Source organism: Anolis carolinensis, unplaced genomic scaffold, assembly GCF_035594765.1.
Source record: "Anolis carolinensis isolate JA03-04 unplaced genomic scaffold, rAnoCar3.1.pri scaffold_11, whole genome shotgun sequence".
Taxonomy (NCBI): domain Eukaryota; kingdom Metazoa; phylum Chordata; class Lepidosauria; order Squamata; family Dactyloidae; genus Anolis; species Anolis carolinensis.
The window spans coordinates 7,415,759-7,426,658 of record NW_026943822.1 but is presented as its reverse complement, the minus strand read 5'-3'; the positions used below and the strand labels follow the sequence as shown (position 1 = coordinate 7,426,658).

General features: G+C 46.4%; 1 protein-coding gene across 11 annotated transcripts in view; it reads right to left on the bottom strand.

Moving 5' to 3' along the window:
• Positions 1–153: 153 nt before the first annotated feature.
• Positions 154–10,900, bottom strand: part of megf11 (multiple EGF like domains 11) — a 578,352-nt gene continuing 567,605 nt past the window's right edge. For 6 of the 11 annotated variants that reach the window (XM_062963273.1, XM_062963274.1, XM_062963272.1 and 3 more), the window contains 3 exons: positions 8,581–8,637; positions 4,944–5,150; positions 154–2,549 (listed from right to left, as the gene is read on the bottom strand). In XM_062963273.1, the coding sequence (XP_062819343.1) occupies positions 2,395–2,549; positions 4,944–5,150; positions 8,581–8,637 (419 nt within the window). In that variant the 3' untranslated portion in view covers positions 154–2,394. Of the gene's footprint in view, positions 2,550–4,943; positions 5,151–5,266; positions 5,344–8,580; positions 8,638–10,900 lie in introns of those variants that run through there. The other 5 variants (XM_062963279.1, XM_062963280.1, XR_010000925.1 and 2 more) reach the window with 4 other exon arrangements.

Here is a 10,900-nt window from a genome sequence, read left to right as displayed (position 1 = left end):
AATTGAACATTTGTCAAGGGGAACCTCAAAAGGGAGTATATGAAACTCAAGCGAGAGAAATTTTCTGTCCTTTTCTGTTGACAGAGGCAAATTTTCATTGGTAGGTTTAATGGCACTTCAAGGCTTAACAAAAGACAGTGGAAGAGAAGCATGTTGGCTGACAGAAATTCAGTTTTATTTTTTACAAGGTACACCACCTTTTGCGTGGTCAAGAAATATTACAAATATGTCTTGCTTTAAAAAAGTATTGCCATTACAATGTCCAGAGGTTCCTTTTTAAAGGAAGGCTCTCTCTCTCTCTCAATATATATATATATATATATATATATATGCATGATGTACGTATGTATAAGATGAATGTGGTTTCCATTGCCTCCTGCTGGGTGCAATGCACACTTTCCCCCTCTTCCTCCCAATTTTGGCCATCCACAAAGCCAAAGGATCTACCTGGTGCAGCCTCAAGTGGGACAGTAGCAGAGTGTTGCATACAAGGAAGAGGGCTAAAAAGGTGGGCCCATGGTGTTCCTGTCTGTCTCCATCATTCCCAAGGCAGAGGAGGGACATGAAAGACATTGCAGAAGCCCATAATGTGGTGGAGACGCAGGATGACAAACCCAAGTATGGCAGCCTGCGTGGCTCTGCTTGATTTGGGCTGAATATATGCAAACTTCCAAGTGAGATGATGCGAACACAGTCGAGAAGCTACCCTGTCTGAATACAAAGCCTTCAGGGAGGACCTTTCGCGTCGCTTGTCGTGAGGTAAGTCATCCCCTGTAATTAAAATATATATCCCTAGTGGCCCTACAAAATAAGGTTCTGCTACTTTTATATATATATATTTTTGGATAAGGCTTTCCTGGAACGTAAAGCGGCTATTGCTGATCATCGGTCACTTTCCCCCCATGCACACATGCAGCATTCCTGTAAATAATTACATTTCTTCCGGTGCTGTGGACAAGTCTGCTTCGCCTGGGATCTCCCTGGGTTTTGGACTGGCTCCGTCTGACTCGAGGTGACAGAACAACCTCTGCAGACCCAGCCCTCTGCTGCCTAGAAAGGCCCATTTCAACCGCAGGACGGCTTTCCTAATACCAAACAGTTTTCAAGGCTTTTCTCCCTTACAATTTGCAATCCTAAGCAGTGGAAAGGCCTTAAGTGCCCTGGTGCGAGCAGATGCGTTGGAGAATGGCTCCCATCAGCCCCGGCCAGCATGGCAATGGGAAGGCAGGCCCAAGGCATCCACAGAGCAAAAGTCCAACGCACTTGAAGGATTGAACATTGGGTACCATTGATGTAAACCATAGTAGTCTGGTTGGACCAATTTGGGGAGGGACAGAGTGGTCTTAGCTGGAAGAACAATAAAAGTTTGGTTTGGCTCTTGAGAGACTTTGAACTACCATTGCTGTAACAGGTTTCTGGGCATTGAAATCCCTAACATCTTGAGGGCACAAAGTGTCACCCAACACCTCAGCTGTGTGTACATAATTTTGCTGCTACACCAAGCTTTTGACTGCAGTGAGCCTCACTTCTAATGTTTAGGAAATAGCACATGGAGCGTTGGAGCCTGATAGATTGTCACTGTGCTTTCGCTCTGTCCAGTAAATCAAGTTCCAACAAGACACACAGGCTAAAATTCTGCCAAGTGCCTCCTTTCTTTGGACCTTACCGCTTGTTCTAAGCAAGGATTGTTTTGAAGCCATTGTAATCCTTGGCGATTGCTACCAACCTTTGGCTTCTTCCACCTTTTTGCATTCCACTCACAACCATAAATAGCAGGTACACAACTCAAGCGCAACACGGAGAAACGAAACGGAGCCCAACCATGTAGTCTAGTTATGGCAGCATTGTGTTTAGGCGACGCTCCTTCCCGCTGAAGCACTGTTTCCCTGGACTTGCGCTGGGAGTGTCGCCTTGGCCACGCAGCAGTGTCCCACCTCTTTCCGAACCACTTGTCTTCAAAAAGTAAAAGATCTCTTTAAGCGGGTGATAGTATTGTACAGATGCAGCAGCGGCAGCAGCTATAAGAGCTTGAAGCAAAGGGAGTCTGAGCTCCCTCCCTCCCTCCCGCACCCCTCCAAGTTAAAAAGCAAAACAAAGTCAAGAAAGCACATTTTCGCCCGGCGTTGGTCTGGAGAAGTCTTTCCAACACCAGCTGTATGCAGAGCTTTCTTGGTTTTGCTGTGATCTGTATAAAAAAGGTCTCGTAAAATAAGAGTTTCATGCAGAAGGAAGTTGGCCCCAAATAGTGTCCACTTAGGTTTGGCGTACAGCACCTTACTTTTGTTTTGTTTTCTTCAGCAAAATAGAAAGGATTGTCGCCTCCTCTTGCATTGTGTCCGAGAGCAGTGTGTTCATGGGGGAATGGGTCTGTTATGGGCAGCAGGACACGGGCCTCTACGACGGCGTGTCCCAGTGGGCAGGGGGGCTGTGCCGGGTGGGGAGGACGTCGTAGTGGCAGGGGATGTGGCTGTTCCTGGGCAGGTCGTAGGGGTTCTGGAGGTAGCCAGCGTTGCGCGGACGGATCTCGTGGACCACGCTGACCGTGGGCTCTGTGGAGGCAAGACCGAGAAAACACTGAGTCGCCTTTCCCCGACAATGGACATGCTCAGAAATAAAACACAGACCCGTCAAGCTACCATGCAATGTACTGGGCAAGTCACTCTCTCAGCTTCAGAGGAATGGAATGGCAGGCCACTTTTTGTGGCCCCTTGAACTTGTGGTTCAAGGAGTGAAATACAGAACACAGGGAGAGTACCAATCTGGGACTACCAGCATCTTTGGTGGATATCAAGCTATTTCTTAGATTTCGGATTCCAGCACAGAGAGAGAAGCCAGATCCAACATATGGACTCCAGTGATAGGGTTGCTTTAGAATTGCTCGGAGTTGGAAACAACTTGAAGGCACACAACAACAACGACCTAATTAATAAAAAAAATTGTAAAGTGAGGTGCTAAAAATGTATCTGCAGCCTCAAAAGGTTTTGCTTAATTTTAAGTTCAACCCCTTACTACTGCTACGATGTGCAGATGTGTTCCAAGTTCTCAACTTCTTCCTCATTCTCAGTTTGGATTGTGCCAAAAAAATTAAAATACCTTGTATGACCGATTTCGGACTAGGTCCTAAGCCCAATTTCTGCTCTTTTCATACTGCTTTGCTTCAAAATGCAAATGAATGCCAGGAAGTTCTAGACGAATCAAGTGTTTCTCCTCTGCAGTGAAAGAGTGTCAGGGCAATGCTATGGAAGAGATGCAACCAACTCCAGAAGCTACTGAATAAATACTAGTGCTACAATTCAATGCACTTTTGCTTATGAGCACATCTTGCTGAATGCAGTCAGACTGCTTTCTTAACAAATAGAAGAGTTGGTTCTAAAAACTGCATTTATCCACTGATGGTATTTCTAAACAGATTGTCACCAGAATTGGAGTGGGTTTTTCCATTAGCATTACACTTCCTAGAATGCTAAGGTTTCTGCAGTTAGAGGCTGGTAGACATCTGACATACTGAGAATTTATCAAAGGACAGCTCTGTATTGATGCTGTATTGGAACAGGCTTAGGCTGTCAGGCTGGGAGATCCAGATTCAAGCCCTCATGAGGTGCAGAACTCTTTTTCCTCTTTGCTAGGCTGATCCCACAGAATTGCTATAGAATCATAGAATAGTAGAGTTGGAAGAGACCTCAAGGGCCATCTAGTCCAACCCCCCGCTAAGAAGCAGGAAATCGCATTCAAAGCACCCCCGACAGATAGCCATCCAGCCTCTGCTTAAAAGCTTCCAAAGAAGGAGCCTCCACCACATTCCGGGGGAGAGAGTTCCACTGCCGAACAGCCCTCACAGTGAGGAAGTTCTTCCTGATGTTCAGGTGGAATCTCCTTTCCTGTAGTTTGAAGCCATTGTTCCGTGTCCTAGTCTGCAGGGCAGCAGAAAATAAGCTTGCTCCCTCCTCCCTATGACTTCCCCTCACATATTTGTACATGGCTATCATGTCTCCTCTCAGCCTTCTCTTCTGCAGGCTAAACATGCCCAGCTCTTTAAGCCTCTCCTCATCGGGCTTGTTCTCCAGACCCTTAATCATTTTAGTCGCCCTCCTCTGGACGCTTTCCAGCTTGTCAGCATCTCCCTTCATCTGCGGTGCCCAAAACTGGACACAGTATTCCAGGTGTGGTCTGACCAAGGCAGAATAGAGGGGGAGCATGACTTCCCTGGATCTAGACGTTATTCCCCTATTGATGCAGGCCAGAATCCCATTGGCTTTTTTAGCTGCCGCATCACATTGTAGGCTCATGTTTAACTTGTTGTCCACGAGGACTCCAAGATCTTTTTTGCACACACTGCTGTCAAGCCAGGCGTCCCCCATTCTGTATCTTTGATTTCCATTTTTTCTGCCATTTTTTCTTCCATTTTTTCTACCTATGAAGGTAAAGCAGGGAGAGGAGGAGAACCAGGACCTGGGACACCTTTGTTGATCAGTAGAGGACCTTCTACACAGGCCCAAAATCCGTGATGGGTTGCAGGTTAACCAGAGGCATCCAAAAAACTCAAGTTAATCCAGATTAATCCGGAGTAAATTGGGATTAATAAAAGGGCCGGATCTTTCCAGGTGCTGGGCCTTGGTGATTGACTCTTGGAATCACCTTCCATGATCCCGGGGGGTCAATCCTCACTGACATCCGGTTCTTCAGGCTGTACCCCGATCCTCCCCTCTCAGCTCCCCATTTCCCCTCTAAACTTACTGGAGGAGCCTGGCTGCATCGGCAGGGCCCTTGGAGAAAGCTTCTGACTTGTCAAAAGCCCAGGGTTTGGGGCTATTGTGGGGTCTCAGTCCTGAGAGGAGCTGGGATATAAAATCCCAGTTCCTCTCGGTATTTGGGCCTGTGTGGAAGAGCCCTAGAAAAGCTATGATGGATCTAGTTCTCGTGGGTTTCTGGATGCACTTACTTACCCACGTCGTAGATGTTCTTGTTGGCGCTCGACAAGGCTGGCGCATCCGCATACGACGAGTCCCGGTGCCCGGGGGACTTCATTTCCACGTAGCTGCTCTCGGGGTGTTTGCATGTCACGACGGGGGGGTCTTTGATGGTGGCGTAAGGGTTTTCGCTGCTGTTGAGGGAACAGGTGCTGGAGCTGCAGGCCGATTCCTTCATGTAGTCTGCAAGACAAGAGCCGGCCCAGCGGCCCCTTAGCCGGCGAGCTAGGAAGCCGTGTGAAAGGGGAGAGGGTTCGGGGGGAGATCTGGCCCTCAAAGCTTCCAGCACCATGACCCACCAGTTACGCCTCAGGTATCTCCGAACCACTGTCTCTCCAAACCATCTGCTCATCCAAACTCACTCGCAAGTCATTTCCTGAACATTCGGTAGGAAGAAAAACAGCCCTTCAGTGCCACGGCTCTCAGGGTTACAAGGGTCCCATTGCAATTGTACAGCATTGCATTTGGCCCAGCCCACCCGGCGCCCCAGAAGCCTCACAAGGGGGAAAGCCCCATTCCCCTCCATGTGTCCTCCACCCCTGAAACCATGCACAGTTGCCCCACTCGTCTGGGGACAGTCCCAACCTGCTATTTGCCCTTCACCGAAAAAAACAAAACCAACCATGCGCCATTTCCCCATCTGCCCAGAGACAGCTTTTCAGCATGAAATGCAACAACGTACTGGAACGACATGCGCCAGGGATTCCCCACAATGCATCACACGAAGGGTGTATCTACAGGGCAGAATTAATGCAGTTTTGATAGCGCTTGAATTGCCATGGCTCAATGCGAGGGAATTGTATGCATTTTGCAAGGCCTTGGACCAAACTGCAACTCCTTGGATTCCACAACATTGAGCTGTGACAGTGAGTCACACTGCATTCATTCATACAAACAGCTATCTGTAAAGATAAGTAGCAACAGAACAGTCGAATTTTGTGATGCTAAAACAAGTCTGAGTGGAAAATGCATGGTTCACCATTGTAGACATTTTGTGAAGCCTATGGCAGCATTAAGATCCTATATTTATTTATATTCTCCCTTCACCAATATTTAGACAACAAACATTTTGTATCCATGGTTCTCTTTGCTGATTTCTCTTGCTGCCCGACTATCTGCAGGAGCCTACTATTTGGGTTTAAGACTATGTTGCATGTGTTCTTGGTTACAAGCACAGTATTATGTTTAATAGCAAAAGCACATTGCACAGTGGTACAGAAAACATTATTAGCAGGTAAGGAGAGCAAACAAACAGCCAACCAACCATTTTGCTTTCCTGTGGGTAGGAAAACCTGGCCATCAAATGAAAAGGTTTGACCGCAGCTATGAGCATCTTAAGAACACATTTGCCCTTGGCAAAGAGACTTACCTGTGACTTTTAAGGATATTAGCTGTTTGTTTTTGTTTTTTTGCATGGTTCCTTAGGATAACTCCAGAAAGACCCAACCTACTACTGAAAATCCCATTAGGGCTTTGCTTCCCCTGCCATCTAAGTCTGTCACCAAACTGCAAACCCCAGGATCCCATAGGATGGAGACATGTGGTCCTGGGATTTGCGGTTTAGTGACACACTTATATAGCACTTTGAGAGCTTTTGTGCAATGCCCTGAAACTACGATTTCAAGATAGGCTGGGTCAGTCTTCCGTTCCTTTCCTTGGTACTTTGGGGACGATTAAAGGGGATACATAAGAGCCTCTGCTTAATCTAGAAAGCTCATAGGTCCCTTGCAAAACTGCAAATCCTTGCTTTCGATGGATGGAGGCTCAGTGACAGTAAAGCGATAATAGAACGGTCTCTATCGGCATAGAATGGATTTGTCTGATGCAGCAAAACAGGCTCCTGGCACCTTAAGAGCTCACGTGACTGTCCTCTTGGGAAATCAAATTAATGCACTTTGCTCATCCTTGGGATTTTAATATTATTGATTGATTTTTTTAAAAAAAGACAAGCCTGTCCTTGCATATTTTTCCATCCAAAGTGTGGTTCATTTAGCCACTTGGTTTAGAGCACAAGCATTACCCATTGGCTCCATGATCCAGCTAACTGGCACATGATATGAGAGGTCTCTTTGGATTAGCCCATTAGCCACACTGTGCCACTCCTACAATGCTAGCTGTCATTTAACTGCCAAGGGTCCATCCTGTCCAATCCTGGGAATTGTAGTTTGGCAAAGCTCAGTTTTCCATGTTATTTGCATATGCTTTGCCCGTCTTAAATGGAGTACACGTTGGCACACTTGGTCCTTTGAGAGCCTGGAAAATAGCTCTCCTAATACTCCAAGCAGCTTGGTTAGGCATTGGATGAACTTCTTAAGATCTGTTTATCCTAACTTCAGATGCATTTGTTATAGTAAACCTATTTGAGACACAATTTAATCTGGATTCAGCCTGTTGCAGTTTGATGCTTCACAATTCTTCCTTCTGCCACTACTTCCCACTACTTAAAAAAACTGGATTTAGGTCCAAATTCACCATATCAACCAGAGAGAGCACATATGCATGGGTGTCATAATGAAAAGTTAGATCAAGATAGGGAGAAAGACAACAACTAACATGAAGACAGACCCAATTGAGGGTTGGTAAGGTACAGATTTCTCCCAATGTGTTATATGGCAGCTGCTAATATTGAGATGGCCCCAGTTATACTGACTTCTGTCTTCTACGGCGATGAGACTTCAGCTTTCTGATATGTGTGACAAACAAGACTTCACCCCAAAGTTTCTGCAGCCTATTTGTGCCACTTGACTACATAACCCATGCTTCTCTTTCCCTGGACTGGCAGCCACTTGCACCTCGCACTGGAGCTGGTCTGCAGACAACTACTTGGACTAGAATCCAATGAGATTCAGGCCAAAATGCAGAGGACTTGATGTGGGAAACAGCCAAAGCGAAGTGCAACTGGACAGTGTGTTTTCACTCTGCATCTTCGCACTAGACAGAAATATTAAGAGTGAGCGGGGTGTGGCCAAATGTGATGCTGGACATGGACATCTTTGGGATGTGCACAGCTCCAGCCATGAGGATTGTTCTGGTTTTGCTGCCTGACTCCAAGGCGCATGAATCACAGAATCAGAGTTGGGAGAGACTGCAACGGCCTTCCAGTCCAAACCCCTGCTTTTGCGGCTGTAAGCCAGTCTCCGAGCTTTGACCCCAACATCCACAAAGCATCAGTATAATGCCATGATACCTATCCTACTACCCTTTCGCCTTGGTGTAATTTAGCATGGTTTCCTTTACTATATCTTTGCAACCACCCTGCCTGTGACACACACTCCTCCTTTGCACTGTTAAGGAAGAAAAACTGAGATGGAGAGAGTGAATTGCCCAAGGCTGGGACACAAATCTGCCAAACCCGAATCCAGTGGCACTTCTCGAAGGAGAAGAGTTTACTGAGGGATGTGTGACCAAGTTGTGGCAACAACATGGGGCAAAGTGAGAGGATCCACATGGATACCAGCCCTGTCAGGGTAAAGCCCTGCATCCTTTGGAGAATCCCATCCCCAAACTCTGCCCAGTTGGCGCCCGACTGCTTACTGGCCGATCAGTAATGCCTTTGGACCAGCCAGCTCGGCTCTCCTGCTAAGGGCTCACTTGCCGGCATCGGATACTATACCTTTGAAGCCTTTGTCCATAATGTATGTGTTCTGGCGTCTATTCATCCCACAAGTACCTGCACAAAAATGATATACAACGGAAAATGCATAAATATCTTTATGCAAACTGGATGAAAGACCTTTCCCCCTCTGCTTACTGGGATCCCATGGGGTCGGGGGCAAGCCCAGACCCCTGCACTGCTCAAAGGGGGCTTATGGGGAAACCGTGTTGGGCTGTTTCCAGGGAAAGCTGACCCGTTTACGGGCCGAGAGAAGTCTTGGCCTCTCCAAGAGCCATTGAATGCCACCAGTTGCTCTCATAACTAAACAATCAATCTATGCCGTACTCAGCTACTTTGGTGTTTTGTTTTTGCATCTGCAGATGCAGGACAGTGTTTCAGCCCCATGTATTTGAGCAGACCTGCCTCAGCCAAAGCCTGCATCGACCAAAAGGTTTTGCAAACAAATTCTGTGCCGCCATGCAACTTGCACTTAAGCCTCAGTAAGGAACGGCCACATGAAAAACCTTAGTATGGAGCAGAATTGAGCACTCGGCGAATTCAAGATTTTATTTAGAATATACGTATTTATATATATGTTTCTAGACCTCATGGTTGGCATCACAGACCAGGCCAATTCCTGGCGAAATCTCAGAAAGCAGAGGGGGAACTGAGCAGCTTCAACTGTGAGAGATGTAAGAAGAAGAGCGAGAATTTGCATTTGCATCTGTCTTCCTGTTGTTCTGGAAGGTGCAATCCTTCCCTCGCAAAGCAAAACAGAAGCATAAAGGCAAGATGTGTAAGATCATTTGCACTTGCCGCAGTCTCTGCACACCTTCTAAGCCAATGGCTTTCCTCATGGCAGAGCTCTTGGATGAGAACAATTAGCTGAATAAACTATGTGAAATGAATAAAAACATATAGCAACAGGTTTGCTTGATACATAAAAAACTGTCACAATCTAAAGAGCTGTGGCACGTTGCTTACAAATGAAGGGGGAAAAACTGGTGTGGTGCGGACTTCTCAGTGGATTCAATGGCAAGACGTGGTAAAGGTGTCTCGCCTCCAAGCCGTCCTTCGGATATGTTTCTTTACAGAAGGGATGCCAATATATTCTGCTGCTATTTTAAGACCCTTTCTTCACAGTTGGAACTCCTCAGCAGGAAAAAGCTGCCGTTTTGAGGAGAAAATGCAGCCAAATCAGCAGTGAAGTCAGCATGATCCATGCACACCAAGCTGCACCATGTAGAATCCATCAAGTTGGAAGGGCTATCTAGTCCAACCTCCTGCCATGCAGGAAAAGCACAACCAAAGCACCCTGGACAGATGGCCATCCAGTTTTTGCCTGCTTAGAATTCCTTCCTTAACAGCAAAAGTGTTAGAACACTAAAGCTTCCAGCAATGGAAAAGGAAACCTCGGGGTGCATTATGCTATACAATGACTGCACTTTAATTGCTTTGGTTCAATGCTATGGAATCATGGGAGCTGTAGTTTGAACAAGGGTTTGAGCCTTACCAAATAATGTCTTACCAAACTACAGACCCCAGGATTACATAGCATTGAGCCAAATAGGAGTTCCAGGCACTCCTGAAGCAGCTTCCCCTTTTGCTTTGACTCAGCATGAACATTACTGTATGACCTGCTTCTAATGCGCACGCTCATTTTGGCAAGGCCATTTAGCCCCGAAAGGTGAGCATTAGATTCAAGTAAATAGGGTTTTCTGATACTAGTATGTCACTAGAAGCAAGTGCAATATATTGAAAGAGAAGCCCGGGCTGTGGCGCAGGCTGGAAAGCAGCTGCAATCAATCACTGCAATGACTCACTCTGACCAGGAGGTCATGAGTTCGAGGCCCGGCTTGGAGCCTATGTTTGTTTGTCTTTGTTCTATGTTAAAAAGCATTGAATGTTTGCCTTCATGTGTAATGTGATCTGCCCTGAGTCCCCTTTGGGGTGAGAAGGGCGGAATATAAATGCTGTAAATAAATAAATAAATAAGAGAAGCAAATACAGTTGATGCATCTAGTCTTCTGGACACTAAGGGCCCTTCCATACAGCCATATAATCCAGAATATCAAGGCAGATAATCCACATCACCTGTTTTGAACTGGGCTATCTGAGTCCACACCGCCATATGATCCAGTTCAATGTGGATTTTATACAGCTATGTGGAAAGGGGCCTAACACAGACTTGCAGTAGTTTTGGGGGGCCTTTGATACTACACTATTATAGCACTATGATTCCAATTCAACGGCCATGACAACAACCTAGGAATTTGCATATTAAGGTAAAAGGTTAAGGTTTCCCCTGACGTTAAGTCCAGTAGTGTCCGACTCTGGG